General features: G+C 41.4%; 3 protein-coding genes across 3 annotated transcripts; 1 reads left to right on the top strand and 2 right to left on the bottom strand.

Annotated features, from left to right (window-relative positions):
- Positions 1-157: 157 nt before the first annotated feature.
- On the bottom strand, positions 158-9,860 carry cbsa (cystathionine beta-synthase a). The gene is made up of 15 exons (XM_068590889.1): positions 9,735-9,860; positions 6,834-7,116; positions 6,476-6,582; positions 6,030-6,164; positions 5,841-5,920; positions 4,227-4,431; positions 4,016-4,107; positions 3,806-3,931; positions 3,626-3,710; positions 3,428-3,533; positions 2,882-2,959; positions 2,653-2,787; positions 2,413-2,521; positions 1,814-1,898; positions 158-1,018 (listed from the first exon to the last, which is right to left on the bottom strand). Exons 2-15 carry the CDS (start codon positions 7,106-7,108, stop codon positions 885-887), a joined length of 1,752 nt encoding a protein of 583 aa, XP_068446990.1. The 5' UTR covers positions 7,109-7,116; positions 9,735-9,860; the 3' UTR covers positions 158-884.
- Positions 9,861-10,674: 814 nt separating this feature from the next.
- On the bottom strand, positions 10,675-16,289 carry LOC137794063 (splicing factor U2AF 35 kDa subunit-like). Its single transcript, XM_068590650.1, has 8 exons — positions 16,187-16,289; positions 15,119-15,206; positions 14,754-14,820; positions 12,754-12,803; positions 12,192-12,290; positions 11,914-12,047; positions 11,045-11,212; positions 10,675-10,963 (listed from the first exon to the last, which is right to left on the bottom strand). The coding sequence occupies exons 1-8, from the start codon at positions 16,228-16,230 to the stop codon at positions 10,843-10,845; spliced, it is 771 nt and encodes a 256-aa protein (XP_068446751.1). The 5' UTR covers positions 16,231-16,289; the 3' UTR covers positions 10,675-10,842.
- A 1,475-nt stretch (positions 16,290-17,764) lies between these two features.
- On the top strand, positions 17,765-20,801 carry LOC137793842 (B- and T-lymphocyte attenuator-like). Its single transcript, XM_068590193.1, has 6 exons — positions 17,765-17,840; positions 19,623-19,946; positions 20,069-20,110; positions 20,213-20,332; positions 20,418-20,452; positions 20,532-20,801. Exons 1-6 carry the CDS (start codon positions 17,765-17,767, stop codon positions 20,799-20,801), a joined length of 867 nt encoding a protein of 288 aa, XP_068446294.1.
- Positions 20,802-20,830: the final 29 nt, after the last annotated feature.

Here is a 20,830-nt window from a genome sequence, read left to right as displayed (position 1 = left end):
TAATACATTCATTAATATACATCTATGTGATATATAATGAATGAATGAAAAGTACTTTATTAATCTCCAAGGAGAAATTTTTTAAGTTGAATAAGTCTCATAAGTCTCTTGAATAAGGCACAATTTATTAAAACAAAAAATTGTCTGAAAGCAGTCAAAGAATTCCTTTAAACTTTATTTAAATCATACACATTCATTGAGGACAAAAAAGACGCAATACAAAACATTTCAGACACCGTTTGGATTAAATATTCGAGGCAACTTTACAGTTACACCTCAGGCGCTGGAAAAAGGAACGGGAAACAACACCACATAATTTTAAAGAAATCCGATCACCTATTACAGTTTTTGTGTTTGTACAACACAAATGAAAAGGCAACACATCATGAGCAGCACTGGAAAGATAATGTGCGTATATACAGCAGCTATCTACTTGTCTTTTCTTTTTAAATGATTGAATGTGGCTTTAAAACTATGCGTCATATCTGCTGTTAGGTTGATACAAAAGGCCAAAGCGAAACAATCGTGTACTTATCAGACAAATAAAATCACCAACGCAGACGCCTCCACCCAAGACCCAAGTTAGAAAACTAAAATACAAACTTCAGATTTCCTTTGAGCACTACAACCACATATAATGAGTCATAATCAACCGTTTAAAATAATAAGTAACCGTATAACAAGTTGACATCGTGGCAAGACATATTTTGCTTATTAGAACTTTAAACACAAATTAATCAGACTTTTTTTTGTTTTTAAAAAGGCAACCTCAATCAAAAATCTTCACAAGATTATTTGCCATGTTTAAAATACATCTACCAAACTTGTCATGGTGTCTGGTTTTTCTTTTAAGCGTGAGAAATGTACAAGTGGTTTGGATCAGTTCAGTTCAGCTCGTCGGTGGACTCCGACATGGAGCGCTCTCTCCTTTCCCGGCCCGTGACGAAGTTGAGCAGGTCAACGGCCGTCACCACCCCGAAAACCATCTGCTTCAGACACGGAGAGCCGTCCGTCAAGTCTGGTGAAAGAACAATACGAAAGAAAACATGATGAAGAGGATGAGAAGTGTTGCTAGGAATGACTAGCATGCTTGATGAGTTGTCCTTTATTTTCAAGTGTGAATGTTTGATAAAATTAAAAAACATTTGTATTCAAAGTGTTGCCACTAATTCAATATCTAAAAATGTAACAGTGCCCCTAAAATGTGTATAAAGTAGGAGAATTTACACAATATTTCAGTTAGTTTGTGTGCAGCTTTTATTATTATCATTATTATTGTTATAATACAGGAGATGAAGAGAAGAGGAAATGCTTATAAATCCTGCAGATTGAGAATTGACTCAGTAAATAAATATGTTTGCTTTTATCTTATTCAACAACTTCAATCAATGGAAAATAGGATGGTTTATGACACTGGACACAAGTCACACAAATGCATCAGGATGCTGGCTCTGCAGCGGGGCTTTAGTACTTTTGTGTTAGAGAGGAAGGATCAGAACATTTGAACATTTGAGCTGCAGCAGTCAACAGTGTGTCCTTGAGAAAGACATTGACCCTGCAGATATAAACTCAGCCAAATTGTTTTGACTATAGACACTGGTCGTGATCGTGTGCCACAAATTAGATCAATAAAATGCTGTTAATCTGAGTCTTTAGAATTATACTGATTTTATTCTCAACGGCGCGTTTTGCACTGCTTTCTGCTCCAGTGTGTTTTTCCACACAACCACTGGGGTGAGTCAAAGGTCTTAAGTAAATGAGCGCATTTGAATGTAGGAAGCGTGTTCGTATGACTGTTTAAAAATGTACTTACATTGGATCTGTTCATGCACCACCAGGGCAAAGTGGTCAGTCTCCAGAATGCGGGATAACTTTCCCAAATTATCATTCAGACGAATCTATAAAAGAAAAAAAAAGGCAAGCACTTAATGAGGACAATAAATAAAACTATACATTAGAATTATTTCTATTAAAATGAAAGCAACTTGTGATCAAGTGGCATGAAATGTATTGGATCAGTAAGAAATTTGCCAGCAATTTAATTTTGGTACTTTTACTGAAGGGAAAATTGTTCAGTTTATTTCCACTGAGTCAAAAACTGTTTCCTCTCGCTATCACGTTTTTTATTTACAGTTGCTTGGCAAAATTAGATTGTAGTATTATCTTGTTTTACAATTGGTTTTGGACCAACTCCAGTTACACCATGACTTGTTAAAACCATTTAGTGAGTCCGCCAAGCCTTTATTTTGAAAGCCTTTTCACCAGGAGATCCTCCCCTCAACTGGTTGGTGTCATTGGCTGCTGCTGTCAGCTAATCCGAATAAATACTTTAGTCTCCAATATCATCCTTTAAATCATTTAGGAAACATCCAGAGAGCATCACGAATAGAGATGTTAAAGCGAGTGCCTGACCTGATTGAACTGCTTGTAGAGCACTTTGCTGACGGGGTCTGACACCTTGATCTTGCCTGCTAGAATACAGGCCAACATGTTCCCCAACGTCACCATGCCCAGAATTAACCTGTACACACACAAACAGGTTGAAGTTAACGCCTTTGCGGAGCACAACAAGGCACCGCAATAAAACACAAAGGTCGAGACATGCAGAATGTCAGCGTGGCAGTCGGCCAGTTTCTCTCTCTGGACTCTCACCCGGCCTCATCCACCACGGGCGCCTGGTCGAAGCCCTTCTCCTTCAGGATTTTGATGGTCCTCTGACATGTGACGGTCGGCTGCACGGTGAGGGGGGCGGACAGGTTCAAACCCTGCAGCTTCAGGTTCCACCACCTGACGAACAGAGAGAAATTAGCGGGTGATGCGCGCGCAGGCATGAAAGAGGTTTCGCACAAGAGGATATTACGCCTTCTGATCTCACACACACCATGGTTTCTTCACCATGAGGTCCTCTTCACTCAGGAAGCCCTTCTGGACCATCCACTTGTCACTCAGGAACTTGGACCTACAGGAAAAAAAAAAATCAATACTTGCTTCATCTGTGTTTACACAATAAAGATCTGCAATCATCAGCAATGACCCTGATTATCAAACTGGAACCACACACGGTTTCCTTATTTGTGTAATTCCTGAGGAGCGCTCCAACTTTTCAACGTGATATATGAGACTGATCAGATTACTTTGATTGGCTATGGCGGGAAGCTAAGAGTAGCTCAAGAATATTCTCTCCACCGTTTCAACCACCTGTTCCCCAAGCAGAAATCCCACAATTTGAATTCATGATAATTATTCTTTTCTTTTTTTGAAAAGAGTCGGATGATGAAGGATGAATTGACTTGGAGTATCCGAATGAACAATCAGGTGTACGTACAGTTTTCTGTAGTTTTCAGTAGTTTTCAGTACAGATCAGTATTCAAAGAGTGTGCCATTACAGAAATATACTGATTGGGTATTGACGTGTGGGGATTCTCACATGTAGTTGCGGACCGAGTCTGGCAGGATGACCACGCAGCGCTGGCCCTCCTTCAGCTCTTTGGCGACATTTACTGCGGCCGCCATGGCCGTCCCAGAGCTGCCACCTGTCACGTAAAGGAGCGAAACGTTAGCTGACCTCGTAACCTCGCTGGCTCACCGAGGTGTCTGGAGCTTGCGTTGGAACCTGAGCACTTACCGCACAGCAGGCCCTCCTCTCTCATCAGCATGCGAGACATGTTGAAGGACTCCTCGTCGTCTGACTTGTACCAGGTATCGATTACCTGACAGAGAGAAAAAAATAAAACGGAACATTTTGAGTTAGGGAAACGTAAGAAAAGGGAGATAAGTGAGAGAAAAAAAATCTCCTGGAACTCACGGATCTGTCGAGCACGGTGGGGATGAAGTCGTACCCGATGCCCTCCACCTCGTACTGGGTCTTATCGGTCTTGTTAAGATCCTCGGGCTCCGCCAGGATGGAGCCTTCTGGGTCAACACCAACAATCTGCAGACAGCGCAAACCGTTCATGATCAACGAGTAACTCCAAAGACAGTGAGCAATATGATATTAATATTATATTTGACTTACTTTGATGTTGGGGCATCTTTCTTTGAGTTTGCGGGCGATGCCGGTGATCGTCCCCCCGGTTCCTGCTCCCGCCACCAGCATGTCCAGTTTTCCTTTAAGGAGGAAAGGAGGTACGAGAAAATTCAGGTTTCTGCTGAGGCAACAAACAGTACATTTTGACATCAATCATCTTCAAGATTTTATGATGAAGACAGTTAAAAGATGTTTTTACCACCGCACTGCTCCAGGATCTCCTCCGCTGTGGTGTCGTAGTGAGCCAGAGGATTGCTCGGGTTGCGGTACTGGTCCAGGATGTGAGAGTTGGGGATCTCGTTTTTCAGGCGCCACGCGACGCCGACGTGAGACTCTGGTGAATCGAAGCGAGCGCTGGTGGGTGTGCGGACGATCTCGGCCCCAAGTGCCCTCAGAACATCCACCTGTTCAGAAAATAAACAGGAAACATCTGAGCTATACATACATCAAAACATTGCTGATGAAATAAACCTGTTTTTACTACATCTTACTGTTGATTTTATTGCAAATAAACTGCCATTGTGAGCAAATGAGACACAATTTTGTGTCTTGTGAGGATCATCAAGTTTCAGTATCACTATGACGGTTTCAAAGAATCTCAGCAGGTTCGTCAGAAAATGATGCAATGTCACAAAATTGGTCTTTCTGTAACATTGCGTCATTTTCGTTGGACTTGGATTTGCACCTTTTTTTACTACCTTTAACCAGAATTTGGGGACACAAACACACCACAAAGGTTGCTTCCTATTATTCACTTAATAGCAATCATCACATTATGCCAGCTCACGGGCATCCCTTGTCTGCATTTAGCAGAAGCAGTGGCGGGCCGTGGATTTGGTACCAACAGAAGCTGTTTATTTTAACAGCTGACCGCGGCATTGCAGCTGTGTGGACAGCCGACACCCACTCCGCCACACGGCACCACCACAAGCATGGAGGGAGGGGGGCGTGGGGACCGCCCCGCGAGCTCCACATAAGCAATGCGCTTTAATGGAGCGTCATTCTGGGCTCGGAAGGAGCTCACACGGGGCGCGTGGACCGACCCACGAAGACGCTTTTACCACCAGTGGACACCCCCGCCGAGCAACGCACAGTTACGCAGCGCCGCTCGGTCGGACGCCTCCGACCTCGCCTCGGTGATGTTGTGCGTCCTGACTGATACACCTGATTGGCCCAACCTCACCCAGTAAAAACAGCACCATAAACACATCAATACAACGCCACAGCAGATGAAAAAACACAAAAAGCAGGAAACTTACCAGATTGTGTTCATTAAAGACAAAGTCCATCCTCTCTCCTTAAAAAAAAGTTCAGCGACGCGGTTGTAAAGTTTATCAGAGTTCAGCTCCAGAGTGTGTACTGACACACTGCCCAATAACATGTTAATGGACACACATGTTAATGGTGCGCTGTGATTAATCACAACGTCCATAAAGCGAGCAGATATTAACGCTAGCTAGCCGGCCGTTAGCATGTTGTTTAATGTTTAACGCACTACTCTTGCACACAGAAACAAAAGGTGAAATCTGATTGGATGAGCTGTACGTAACCAGCTACGGGACAGTCAGTGCTGCTGGCCTGAGCTGAGGAACAGTCGGGAGCTGTGCAATGAGAAAATAAGCTAAAAAAAAATAGGGGGAAATAATTATAATACATGTAGTGTAGTTATGGAAAACAATTAAATTATAAAATAGATATAACTTTTTCATTCTGTTTAGGCCAGCAGAGACGGCCTGGCGACTGAACAGAAGTAGTGAGACCTTGGTTTACTGGAAAAGACTGCGAGACAGTTTTAATATGACTGAGAACTCACCTTCTCCATGCTCATTTTCTCAGGCATGACAATGATGCAGCGGTAGCCTTTCACAGCTGCAGCCAGGGCCAACCCGATACCTAAAACACACATAGAGGTTTTACAACACTGCTGCTTTCAATCTAACAACATACCGCTTGTACCTTTAAATACCTCCCATCCCCCATAGCAACACATGCAGACAATTACCGGTGTTTCCAGAGGTGGGCTCGATAATGGTGTCTCCAGGCTTGAGGACCCCGGCTCTCTCGGCGTCCTCCACCATCCGCAGGCTAATCCTGTCCTTGACACTCCCGCCGGCATTGAAGTACTCACACTTCCCCACTGCAAAAACACGCATCAGAAAGATCCGTTACAGGAGAACATTCCTGCCCACAGCTATTAGACTTTATAGTAAATCACCTCAATTGATTCAACATCAACAGCCCTAGCACCACTTTTGTTGTTGAGTTAGTCACTGTACATACTTATATATACTGCACATTTTTGCCCTTTTTTATTGTTTTCTTTCCTAAAAGAATACACTGTGCTGTTTTGTTGTATATATTGAGTATTTTTCATTAAGATATTTGTGTGTCTTCTATGTAAGTTGCTTGCTAATGTGCATACCGTCTGATGGGATAATGCGTACTCACATAATTCGCATTTGAGTCCGAACACTTTGGGGATCTTGTTGATGCGAACCAGGGGAGTGTCGCCGATCCTGTGCAGGATGTTTGGTAGGATGGTTGGAGCGATGGCTCTGGGAGGAGAAAGCAGGGAGAAAGGCTCATTTAGAGGCACCGCAAAGACAATGACACCAACAACCTTACTCAACTTGTTTTCTTTCCAGTCCCACCCGCCTAAGTTAACAAAACTTGTTTCTGGCGCTGAGAGCTTGATTGGTATGAGTCACTTCCCGTGAGTTAGAACATGCCACTGGTTGAAAAAAAAAGTCATTTATACACAATAACAAATGTTAGACGCTACTTTTGTTTCAGACACCGAGCTGACCTTGGGACTTGTGTGTGAGGGGACTCGGCTGTGGACCCTCCCAGGCTCCATGTGCAGCGGCTGGGGAGGTCGGGCCGGATCCACTTCCTCTCGGCAACGTTCTTCGTGTTGATCTGAATGGTGCCGTTCGGGTCCCCGGCGTCCACCGTCAGCTTCTCGACCCCTTTCAGCAGCAACGAACCCTCCCGGAGTTTGCCATCTCCGTTGCTGTGGGGGAGCAGCTTGGCGGCGTGAGGGCACACGGCGGTTTCTTTGGTTGAGGGGACTGACGGCATGGCTCACCCTGGACAAAGAAGAGGAAATAGGTTTATGTAACTTTCTTTATGCAAATGTTTGAGCACATGCCGTGGGGGCAGCCTCCAGCCAGTTCAGGGCTTATAATGAATTCTCACTACATCGATGTGTTACCACATGTAAGCAGCAGCCAATGGAAAACAAACACTGAACCACTCCTTTCTTCTTTTAACGCTGAGTCATCCTAACACTAATAAATAAAGCTTCATAACACTGGAACCCCACCTTCCCCCACCTATTTGCTCTCTGACACATAGACGCTACTTAGTATGCAAAACAAATTAGTCAAGTAGATTCTGCTCATCGCGGTCTGAAAAAAACAGAAATTTAGAGAGGAAGAAAGTCCCAGAAGCTTGGCTGATCAAGCTTTTGTTAATGTTGCATCATCCATTTAATGCATGAAAAAAGATCAATAATGTGTATTAAGAGCCAAAATCTCCTACTGCTTGTGTTGAATGTGTAGACATGTACTTATCTATCTCACATTATCTTTGTGTTTGTGAATGAAAAAAAACTGAACTGACTCATTCCCCAGTCATTACAATGTTGGACAATGTTGTAAAAGTCGCAAATGAGTAACTAAATGTTCAACATAATCGTAAACGGGAGTGTTCATTCCGGTGGAGCTTTAAAGATGGGGGGAAAAAAATCTGGAATGATTTTTGTCGTTGATTAATAGTTTAAATATTTTGATCAAGCAAAAATGCAAACAAATGACCAGGATTTGTAGCTGAATAAATGGTGATGAGCTTTCTAGTCATCTGTAATTGTTCCTGATCAACTCCTCGACACATGGGGAGATGTTTTCTAAACGTATTAATGCGTGCACTGGGCTTATCCACTGTCGGGCACAAAGCGGCGCAGATGAACCTTCACTAATACGCAGTGCACACAGCGAGGCCAGCTGTTAAAACCCCTCTTGGGCTGAGTTCAGACGACGTCCTCGCACTGGAAAAACAACATCTTCTTAAGCTAACAGCGCTGCGTGGGAGAGAATGCTTTGGAGTTAGTGAAGCACTATTTGAGCCAATGTTAGATAAACTATGAGTTGTTTCATTTGTTTCACATTTTAAAAGTCCAACACACGTTACTTCGATTCGTGAGATCAGATCTCTGCAGCCACCAGACGCCTTACTGCTGATTCAGGTGGCAAATGTAGGAATACCAGGGTGGTGTATCTGGTGGCCATGCAGGGTTCATGGGGGCAATATGATCCTCCTGTGAGAGCACATGCGGCTCAGAGACGTGCAGGGGCTCAAACAAGAATAAACTTCTTCTTCTTTTTTGTTTGTTTTGATAAAAAGCCACACTTAAACCGAGAATCAAATCCTCAAATACCGATCCAGACTGAGGCAATACAGAGCTGAATTCACCTGATCTGAGCCTAGTAGCGTCGAAGCCAATCTAAAGACAAATCCATGGACCGTTCCCACTTATCAGACATGCTGATCTGCTTATGTTGAAGCACTTCTAATCTCCTTCGGTATGTGCAGGGCTCTCCAAGCATAATGAACACGGGACAGTGGCAATTTTTATTTTAAAAAAAAGTCAAACAACTGCTCTGCCAGCATCAAAGTATCAGCTGGTCCAACAGCACGGGAAGAGCAGCCTATAGATATTCGTTGAGCCATTACAAATGGGAGGACAAATGGGAGCAGCAGGAATGCTGGCAGTAACAACAACAGCCTGTAAAACAGGAAAGCAGGGAATACACACCTGGACACTACCCACATGGTCAGGAGCTCACATATTAAATGTACAGGTGTAATGTTACCGAGTGTAAAAGCTGTCATAAAGAGGAAAACTAAGTGGGAACACTAATACTATAATGAAGCCGATTAGTTGCCAAAAAGAAGAAGAAAAAATCTCCTCAGGTTCTCTTCTCATGTGTTAAATGCTTATAATATAGTTCAAACTACATTTGGTTGATTAGCAGATCTCACACTTGTTAGATTCAGCCCTACATTCACAGAAAATAAGCGTATCCTACAGCAATTGTGATTTTTTTTCAGGCAAAATGCCAATAATTCACTGATTCCAGCTGCTCACATGTGAATATCTGCTGCTTTTCGTCATCTTTTGCAATAATAAACATTTATTTGGAATTTGGACTGCTGATGAAACACAAAACCGTCTTTTCAATTGACATCGTCGCTGTGTCAATAAAATAAAGGTCACATTAACAGTTCGTTGCGGCCCTATTTTACAGCCACAACATCCGGTAGAAATATAGCAGGACAAGTGCATGTCAAAATAAAAGGCAGCTGATGTAAAAAATATAAATAATTTAAAATATATATATATATTGAGGGAATAAAATAAAGCGAAAAATGCACAGTTCAGCGCAGACATCGTGGAAAGTCAAAACGTAACCGTGAGAATTAACGAAGAATAATTACACAAAAACGACATGGTTCGGGTTTAGTGCAAGCAGAGAAATGAGCCAAAATAGCTGACAAACGATGAAACAAAAATGGTTTCTACGCAGTTGCGATGTTGCGTCAGAATTCGGACCCACCGAAAACCACGGCGATTTGACTCATGGATTTACTATTTTTTTTTTTTTTTGCAGCATATGTTTTCAGGCACTCGTTGATTCTCACTCACCTGATGATGCGATAACTCCTGTAAAATGAAATACAAATCACTGAGGACCCCCACGTACACGGGCAGCCAGTACAACAATGCGGAGGGAGTGCCTGTCGACAAAGACACACGTGGACCGGACGAAGGGGGAGGGGTGAAAGTTTTAGGCCCCTCTCTGATTGGCTGCAGCGAGGGCGTTTGTTTGATCATCTCCACCAATCAGGGGACAGATTTCTTAATAAGGGTTCGCGAAAACGCCTTAAAAGTTACCTCCGCCATCTGTTTACCTTTTATTGACTGCGTGTACTTCTGACGCATGTGACCTATTGAGCCCTTCTCATATTGGTGCCAAATATATATATATATATGCAAAGTTCGTACATTTAGACCAGGGATTGTTGTAAAGTTAGTAAATTTAAGAGTAATAAAAGAGAGGTGATGATTGATTATATGAAAAATAACTGGTGCTTAAAGTATAACATAAATGTTTTTCCAAAAACTAGTGCAGTAAAATTACATTTTTTAAATTCTTGTTTGTTCTGCCTGTATATATAATAGTGCTATTGTGGATTTTATTACCATTTTACTGTTTACTTATATTTATTACTGGTTTCATTTTTTACTACTATCTCTTGCTGCTGTAATTTTGCGATTTCCCCACTGCGGGATTAATAAAGGACTATCTTATCTTATGTTTTTTAATAAGTATAAGATCAATATCTTATCCTTTTTAATAAGGATAAGATATATATCTTATCCTTATTAAAGTCTTTAGTCTTTATGTGAGACTACACATTTTCCAGGAACACAGTTTGAATGAGATGCCTTCAAAATCATTACCACTCATTCTTGACAGGAACTCAAACTCGACTCATATACATGCATTTGTCATGTTGCATGCAGTTTACCAAAAATCAGACAAGAAATAACCTCATGTTCATATAAACAAGCGGTGCCAGTGCAGAATTACAAATCTGTTTTATTGAGAAAGCGACACAAGCTTGTCTTAAAAAAAGGGAATAAAAGAAAAACACTTCCAACGATTCACCAATAAAGAAAATAACTTTGTCATCAATGCTGGGTTTAAGAGGGGGAAATTGGTAGGACATTGGACCAGTCGTGGCTTCTTTCAGAACCGTCCAGAGCGCTCTCGGTCCCTCGACCTTCTCGGCCTCTCGCGCTCACGCCGCGGCGGCGGTCGGTCCCTCGAGCGGGAGCGTCTTTCCCGGGAGCGCGATCCGGAGCGGTTGCTGGTGGGAGAGAGGAAAAATATTAATTGACAAATCCCAATTGATCCAATATGAATGCTAAGCTTTAACATATCTCTGTACCCTCTTCCTCCTCCTCCTCCTCCTCCGCCGCCGCCGCCGCCGCCCCCTCCACCTCCTCCGCCTCCTCCTCCGCCTCCTTTCCTGCGGCGGCCGTACAAATCCCTTCGAAGTTCCCGCGATATCGGTTTCAGGTGCATGAAGTTGCAGAAGCCACCACGGGTACACTCTCTGTAGGAAAAACAGGGTTGGGTTAAACTTGCGAGGCTTGCATGTGGTGAAGTATTACCACAAGGAAAAGTCCACCAAGTAGAACATATGATCTTTACCCCCTCTCCCCTCAGTCTCACACAAGTCTGTCCTATCACTTGCAGAGCAAACAAACCACTGATTAAATGGAAAAACACTGAGGGACTCATAAAAAGAAAAAGAAAATGTTTCCTCCCACTGTGCAAGGACAGTGGAAAGAAAAATGTGATAATTTGCACAGGGAACCCATGCAGCTGTCATGTTTTCAGTCATATCTCGCTCCTGGCCGGGCATGATTTACATGCTAGAGGTGCTCGGGGCAGAAATAAGATCCTTGAGACCCATCCGGTGTGCAGTGTGTACAGTTTACTGTCGTGGTGATTTGACCACACACTGTCATTTCAAAGGGAGAGCCTCTTAAGGAGGCAACCTCCTTAAGGTCCTGATCATGTCAGATAGCACATCAGATGCTATCCCAGACAGTTTAGTAGCAGCAGTGAAACAAGAAGTGACGAGCAGAATGAACAAGCAACAAAAATGCTGCGTGAAGATTCACCGTTACATATATGTGCATGCTGTGAGGTGTTTCCTGCTTTTCTAGAGTCACTGAAATATTGGACACAATCATTGTATTAAAAAGGAGTCATTACATTAGAGCACATTGTTAACCATGTGCCACTCACCCCATTTCATACTGGCGGCAGCAAGCTTCCCTAAAGTCAGTGACGGGGGAGAGCTCAGAGTGGACGGCTTGGGCGTTGAACCAGCGATTATTCAGGTCCATGACGGCTTTCTCTGCATCTTCCTCACGACGGAACTTCACACAGAGAGCACAGAGTAAAGATAGACAAGGACAGCTTAGGATAACGGACAACTTGGGGCAATTAATGTGAGAAAAAAGTAACAATAAAAGGACCATTTAGAAAAATTCATAAACTGTCAAAAGACTAAAGCAACCAACCTTAACGTAGACATTGCCGACGAGGTGGTCACCCAGGTTATCACACACGTTCATCTCCTCCACCTCGCCATACTTCTCCTCCATCTCTGTGAACACCTCCTATGTCAGAAATAAGAATGAGAGGGGGAAAACAAAAACATAAAGGATGTAAACAGGCTCTTATTGCTTAGTTTTAACGGGATGTTAACAAGGAAGGTTATTGAACTTTTTTGGGAGTTTCAAATCAAAATTCTCACTCAACCATGTGATAATAAATATGATAATGAATAATATCAAGAGACACCAAAGGGAGGTTACGGAATGATATAAAAACCTATAAAAAATGTAATTGACAATAAACGGAATAAAAAAATATGGTAACCTCTCATATAGAAAAGCAGCTGTTGCATATTCCTCCTGTGTAAATATTAGCTCCTGAATGACTCTTACTTCAGCACAAACAGTATGTGTTTGGTCAATGCCAGTTTGCTCCCTTGAGCATTGCTACAAAAAGCAGATAACACAATTTTTCTCGTCGTACATGTGAAATGAAGAAGAGACGGCGGCACAAAAGGTCACGAACCTCAAAGAACTCGTCATAGTGCTCCTGCATTTCCACATCGCTGACGGCACCTACAAAACATCAACAAGGGATTCAGGGCAACGCCAGATGGAAACTGGTGGTAAAAGACAGTCTTCTTGTGGGCTATGTAGCTTTTCACAAACACATTTTAACTGTAGGAACATACAAATAATGCGTCTTAATAATGGCCTAGAGCGGATCCTGTTTTTTTCCCTTCTGGTTAGTCGGGTTTTACTTTTAAATTATTTACCTTCTCTACAAATCTGTTTGTGTAATGATGTGTACATCATGTGCAGAGGGGCCATGACATAATACCAAAGAACGTTTTTTGTTTTGTTTTACACTATTCGACTCCTGCATGACAACACTTGGCTGTAACATAAAGGAGAGTTTCCTACGTTGAGGACAGCACTAGTAAAAACCTGCGTCAATGAATCAGAAGAAAAAATTGTGTACTCGGTGTGAAACGGTTAAGTGTGAAGCAAAGAACAGTAAGTCAATTATGCCTTTTGAAGTCTAACCCATCAGCAAAATGAATGAACCTGACACCAAAGATGTGCACATTATTACACATCATAGTACATTAGATTGAGTTAAGCCAGAGAAACATGCAGAACAGCACGTGGCCTGTTCTTCTATCTCCAGGAAATGATGGGTTAAGAAATCTCTGGAGGAAATGTTCCTACACTCAGCCAAATTGATATGGGGAGGTATGATGAAGTAAATCAAGTACAGTCAGTGCCGGAGGGTCCTGCAGATGAAAGGAGAACTTACAGTGTAAACCATCAGCAGACTGGGCAGAGTTTGGAAGGTTATGAAGGTAAATGTTCAAGAGGGTATTGGTCTGAAATACAAAACGCAAACTTCTGTGACATGAATCAACCAAAAGTAAAGAGCTGAGGAGGGAAAATATTGGATTAGATATTTTTCTGTAAGTAAATTGCGGCCCTTGGATATATATTAGGTGTTGTCAGTTCCAGGTTTTAATTTTGTGATGGATAAAACTGCGTTAAAAAGCTCAGATATGGCCACTCTGTTATCATTATGATTGTTCGAAGAGAAGCGTATTGCCTGCACCCTCACTGTTTATGTTTTTGAGATACTCGCTTCTCTCCCTTTACTTTTAGCATTTGTTTTGTATTACATTTTTATAATATAAACAGATAAATGTCTTAAAATTTGCTACAGTTTGAGGATTTGACTGTATTATTGGACTAATTCCCGTTTTATGTTAGAAGCTATGGCAAACGTACATATTGATTAGTGAAGCATGAATAGGCGTAGCTACATAAACAAGGTCAAAAGAATTTTAGTCTTATCTTTGGAGTGAAAAACAAAAACAATCAAACACAGTAAGGTCACATGTTTGTATACAAGCTGAAAAGTTTAAGGCGCGCACTTTTTTCTTGCTTTTAATAGTGTTTTTTAATAATGCATAATAAGAAACAGCAAACTTTGTAGTATAGACTTCATAGTCCACAGGTAAAACAAGCCTCTTGTCCAAGTAAAGGACAATTTACCAGCTCAATCAGACGGTCATATGAGATGCTGAAAATACAAATGTATCGTGTATCAATGGCAGAGTGAGTGCAATGCTTTAAAATGCTCTGGATGTATAACTCCAAAATGGGGACAAGAGGAAAACACACAAGTCAGTTACACTTACCTGCATGAGAGGCACTGCTTCAACTCTAGGAGACTAGGCTAACAAATTTACTGTACACACAGTTCTAAGTATTCTACCCTGACCAGCACAGTCTGTAGGTAATGTTTGTGTCTCTTCCAGAGCGTGGAAGAATCATGAGCAGGTGTTCTTTCTGTTGGTATAAGGTAATGCCTGACGAATAACTCAATATTTGGTTTGGGATACTTGGCAGATAATAAGGTCACAACCAGGTCTTCATTTAAAAAGGGTGAAGCAGTACCTAAAAACTGTTGTTATGTAAGCACCACTTTTAGGTAACAGAAAAGGGAGATTTTCCGACAAATTTATAACTTACAGCGAGAAGCGTCCGCAGTCTGTGCGCTGTTCTGGGGATTACGGTAGATGTTCTGAATCAAGATGGTCTGCAAGAGAAAGAGCAAAGCAGCATGTGATCAGACGGGCTCTTTTGATGAACGTTTAGTTTTGTGCTATTTCTGATCATAAACTTCTATTTTAGCTTGAAAATATCTTTTGATAGTTATGCAGACACAAAATCCTGAGAAGAAAGTGAGGATTGTGTCTTAATGGCTGAATTAGAGGCAAATTGAAAAGCTCCTTGGAGTAATGCCCACATAACAGCAGCCTATTTACCATTAACAATTATATGTCATTAACTGAAATACACTATTCTACGAAGAAACACGATGATGGGATCCTCACCTGGCTGAAGGTTGGTTTGTTGTGCAATCTTGAGCAGCGGTCTCCATGTCTGCAAGCGCCAATTTTAAAATAAAAGGAGCAATTGACCCTGTAAAAGAAGAAAAAACATTTGTTACCGTAGGATTGTGAAAAAGTTGCTTTAAAAGAGTATTGGGAGTAGAGTGTATTTACGGGGACTATTTTCAGAAGTGGATTTGGTGCACTTTCTTTCGGGCACCATGGCAATGGTTTGGTTCACTGATGTGTTTATAACATAGTTTAGATAACGATGGCTCTCTATTGCATAGAGGAACCACTACATTAGGCATTAGCAATATATACACAGGCAACATGTGACTTAGCTTACCTAACTAAGGATTGTAACTTGACAATATCAACTAGCCGTGTAGTTAAATTACATACATTCTGTATTTATTTATACTTTGTAATGCGTTTATGGTGTGTTGTGCACTGTGGACCGAGTTTATGGTTGTCTATGAGTCTATTGTCGTCTAATCGATTGAAAATATCAGATCAAACAATTTCCACTCATTTGAATGAGGGGAGCCACTTTACGTGACTTGCTTTGAAATGTAAAAAAAAATAGCTGTCTCACACAAAGTAATCGTGACATTACTGCAATAAACGTACCATGAACAAACCGAACTGCAGACAGTAAATCGTGTGCAGGACGCAGTTTGCTGCTCTCCACCGGTGAAACAGAACAAAACAACCCGCCAGCAAACGGCATTCTGCCACCCCAGCCCATTGATTAAACAAGCTGATTACACATTAACTGGCTATTTAATAACCCACAAAGCATGTTTAGGATCTTCACGCATGTTGTAATTAACTAAAAAAAATTACACATTATGGCGCAAACCAACAGCACGCAGCAGCTGCAGCTTCATTCAATGCGTTAGCTCGGAGTTAGCTTCCTGTTGCTAATGTTAGGTTGACTGTAGCGTTCAGCGGCGCTGTGGCTACAATCTGAGTCCAACTGGCGACAAAGAAGCGCAGCTACAATCATACTCCTTATAACATGCACCGTTTACACGACAAATACGATGCATATTAAATAAAACTTACTTGTCTTTCTCTGTGCCGAAAATGGACGCCAGATACTCCGCCATTTTCGGCTCGTTGGAGACGTAAGGACTACGTCATTACGTAGAGTAGTGCGACTGCGCAGTCGCTACCATCCAACAACGTGCACTGACCCTGAACGAAACATGATGGCGCTGTTGTTCTAGAAAATCTATATTCTTTTCTCAACAACAATGATGTTCTTATTACCTCAAATAACCATATTTGTATCATTGCACGAATCGAAACAAGATATTTCTAAAACTATTCATAATTATATATATCCACCTTCTCCTCTGAAGTGTGCAGAACAACAGGTGTATCTAATAGTCTAAACCAAGTTCATTTAGCCTACTTTATTTTTCTTTTGCTCATAACATATGATGCATGGATACAGATGACATACTCAGGGTATATAATAGGGAGGTCTATCATAACTAAAGGCATCAGTGATAATACCTCAATATGAGTTTAATAATACTATAACTACCCTGATTACATGTTGTCGATGAATAATAAAAGCGTATTTTCACAGTGAGGTATTGTTAACTTTAATTCAGCAAAATATCCGAATACATCTCCACAGTGTGCTTTCCTTCCACTTAAAATCTGATAAAGCAAGGTCTTATATCAAAAACATAGTACGCTAATATAATAAGCTCCACATAAACTCATACAATGCATTGTTCGAGGTGTTAAGGTGGGCCTCAACGTTTTTACTACTTATGTACTTTCATGTGGGTATACATTTGAATGCAGAGCTTTTATTGCAGTATTTATCAGTATTTTATTACACTTATTTCTCAAGATTTTTAAATGGACACAAGTTGTATTTTATATAAGTTATGTAAAGAGCCACAGAATAATTTAAACAACAAGCGAGCAAGTCAGTGACAAATAAACACAACTTCATGTGTAAAGTTGGTGTAGTTGCTTCTTAAACCTGAATGAGGCAGACTCATTGACAAATAAGCAGCTGATGATACTGCCGATAGCATCTACACACATGCAACAGATTGGGCATTTACAGAGGCCACAGCGTCCCCATCTCCCCTTTAGTGCGCTGTGCATCCTCCACTGAAACCACACTGCTGTGCACCAAGCCGCACACGCTTGCAGGAGATGCAAATGGCGAAGATGAAAGGATGGGAGAGGGTGGAGGAAGTCAGCTTAAAGAGAGTGAACCACATTGACAAGAAGTCACAAGACAGAAACAAGACTCGGAAATGAAGAAAGGTAATGTGAGAGAGAAAGATCTTTGCTATACAGATGTATCGTAGCGAGTTTAATACCTGAAACTGTGGGATCCCCCTAATCTTAGATGTTTTACTACATCGGACCTGCGACATTTAGAGAAGCAAGCCCATCCACCAACATTTTCTCCCCTCTAGTGCACTCACCCACCACCTCTGCTTTAAAGGGGAAAGAGGCAGAGGTAGGAGGGTAGCGTGCAAAGAGTAAGAGGAAGCAGCATACCTTAGTGGCTTCAACATCATGTTGAGCACTTCTCTGTTTTGTTAACCAAATAATGATGTGCTCCGAGGAACATTTCATACTTGAACTGGCTACGACCGAGGCATCATGAGGCCTAACCACCGCTGGACCGTCCTGCATGTGTTCATCTTGGCAGGGATGCTTCTCCCCTTAAAAGCTGGCGGTAAGTTAGTATTTTTTTGACTCAGTATTTGTGCAGTGTCGCTCCTCCTCTCTGGTCTGACACGTGTTTAATCGGGCCAAAGGACTAAAAAGTCAGCTTTGTGACCACAATGCAACTTCTCTGATGACGACGGTTGGAAGCCAGGTATCTGAAGAGGTCATGAACTTTAAAATTATGTCATAATAGAGTTTACAAGCAGCTTATACCATTTTTAAGAGGAAGAAGTTGGCACGCAGTCATCTCCAAAACCCAACAAGTTAGATCAGTAAGGTGTAAAAGTCATGACGGTTATTCTTCCTTAAGTATAACAATATAATCTTAACGTCTCTGAAGGTCTGTCAATTTAACCAAGAATTTCTGTTGAACTGACATGAAAAAATAACCACTAATTGTAGAACAGGTGGAAATGGGAGCTTGATGGAAACTAGAGATTGCGCAAAAGAGGCAGAAAGATATATTTTACGAAAAACATGGCACAAAAAAGAAACACATTATAAGTCGTCTACCCACTTCATGTTCCTACTCACTATATAGTCACGATATAGGAAAATATTAAAATAAACCATTAAAAACCTTTCCATTGACATTAAAAGCGTCACAAAGCCAAGACCAAGGCTGTTATTCCCTGTTCTTCAACGAACAGTTGTCACGGAAAATGCGTGTGTTTAAACTTTCTAGCTGTGCGGAGTCATTAAAGATCTTTTATGTCTGAAACCTCCGAAACAGCGAATTGGACCACGTGATAAGAGACTTCTGTTCCTCAGCTTAAGATTTAACTCTCAATCAACTTTCATTAACAGCAGAATCTCTGGTGTTAAATCCATACAAACAGGTGCAGGTTTCATGCAAAGTAACTGAGGGTTGGATTCTGATGATGGAGTAAAGTTTCCTTTGAGAAGTCGTGTTTTGGTCACTTTCACTTCCTTTTTATGCAAATTGTGTTTCCATTCATCATGCAATTAAATGTCAGTTTCAGTTGGTTTCATTGGTTTGATTGTATAAGTCGTGCACCACGTTTGCTGCTGACTGTTTCTAGTGCTCGGTGTCCTTTCACAAGTGTAAAACATTCTCTTCAAGGTACGTACATGTAGATCTTGAAAAGTCTTAAAAAGCCTTGAAATCAGTTTCCTTGAAGAAGCCTGAGAAAGTATCAAAGTCTTACGTTTCATTAAAATAATAAAGTGTTGATTTTTTAAACAAAATAAATGAACCTTACTCTTGCATCTACTTTTCTGGATCCAAGTTGTGTTACTTTTCTAAATTATATCATTAGAAAATTATTGTTACATGCTGCTCCAAAGTACTGACAAAATGGATTGTTTTATTATATTTACCCAAACAGTTATTAAAATTATTAAAATGTTATGTGGTATTGAAATGGCCAAACTTGCTTTACCTGCAGAAACAAATATTTGTTGGTCACCTAAAGTGTATTGTTGTTCAAGATTTAATATCATATTCATACTTGCCTTGATATATCGGTCATTTTCATATCTTGATAACAATATAGCATGTTTTCTGGTGATTCAGTAGATACAACCTTTGGTTTCCTTGACTAATGAACATATTTTTAGAGAACTTTGACGCCGTAATTGTGTATCGTGATATCTCGATGTTTGATTGAATTGCGATACGATTCCATTTAATGATAAATTATAATATACAGCCCTAATTCTTTCAGCAGAGCTGGAATCAGATCGTATTGCGACATGATAACATGACGGTAAACTGTAAAGTATGGAGGAATTAACCTTTTTATGTCTGTGTTTGCTGTTTTTGCAGATGAAGCTTCAGAATGTGAAGTTGCAGTTAGAGTCCATCAAAACACAGTTTATGCAGCTGTCCTCGGAGAAGACCTTCGGATTAACTGCACAGTTGAATTCTGCAGCGGTTCACCGCCTCGGGTCTTCTGGTACAAACAAGAGACAACTGCTGTCCCTGTTAACGTCAGCAGCAGCAGTCACATTAAAACGGAGTGGAAACTTTTAAACCGTTCAGTTGGGACATCGTTTTTGATCTTTCAAAACGTTCGAAGAAACGATTCAGGTAGGTATCAGTGTGGAAGTGAAGAAAGTATCAGCCACAATATCAACGTCTCTGTCCACGGTGAGTGAGATCTTTACAGTAACACATCCTGACACTCATATTTCCAACTGCTGAATAATAAATGAACATTTCTGTCTTCTTTCCAGTAAAACTTAGCATTGCTGCTGTGCTTTGTGTTGTAGGTGTTGGTGAGCGTACCAATGTTACAAAGAACAACGATGCATGTAAGATTAAACTATGTGGCTAAATCCACTGGCTTTCTATGTCTTCATTTTAATCTATATTTACTTCTGAAGAGTAATCACATTCATCTTAACTTCTTCCAGCAGGAACAACTCCTGAACCCACAAGAGATTTGTGGCTGTACCTGTACTTCGCTGCAGGCATCGGGGCGTTCGTCATCATCGTGATAATTATATCGGTCGCATCAATGCGAGGTTGTATAGGTGAGATGTTGAATAAGGACTTCATACAGGACATGATTGTGATTCTAAAAATAATGGCTAACATCAGCTAAATGTCCTCATGCAGGGAAATCGAAGAAACAGACGCAAACTGAAAACCAGGTCAGACAAAAGTGCATTTCAAACCTTTACGTTCCTTTTTCTTCGTAAAATTTTAATGCGAGATGCTTTTCTTTTGCAGTACATGGTGATCCCCCTGGTCGAGCGAGGTCAAAGAGAAAGTCCCTCTGCGCCGCCATCCCGGAGCTCGACCCGGAGGAAGACCTCGCCCTCGCAGCCCGATGAGCCGCCATCACTGAGAGACAACGTGTACGACCAGACGAGAGAGGAAGTGGGTAGCTCTGTTGTGTACGCCGCTCTCAACCATCAGCCTCCATCGGCGGCTGCTGCTGCTGCTCGGCCACGGAGGCCGAGGGAAGAGCCGTCAGAGTACGCGGCTATCCGTGTGTAAGAACCGTCAACCACCAGACTAAATCACTT

This window comes from Clinocottus analis, unplaced genomic scaffold (assembly GCF_023055335.1).
Source record: "Clinocottus analis isolate CAN_PGR_092001 unplaced genomic scaffold, fCliAna1.0.p SCAF_24, whole genome shotgun sequence".
Taxonomy (NCBI): Eukaryota; Metazoa; Chordata; class Actinopteri; order Perciformes; family Cottidae; genus Clinocottus; species Clinocottus analis.
This window is presented reverse-complemented; position numbering and strand designations above follow the sequence as displayed.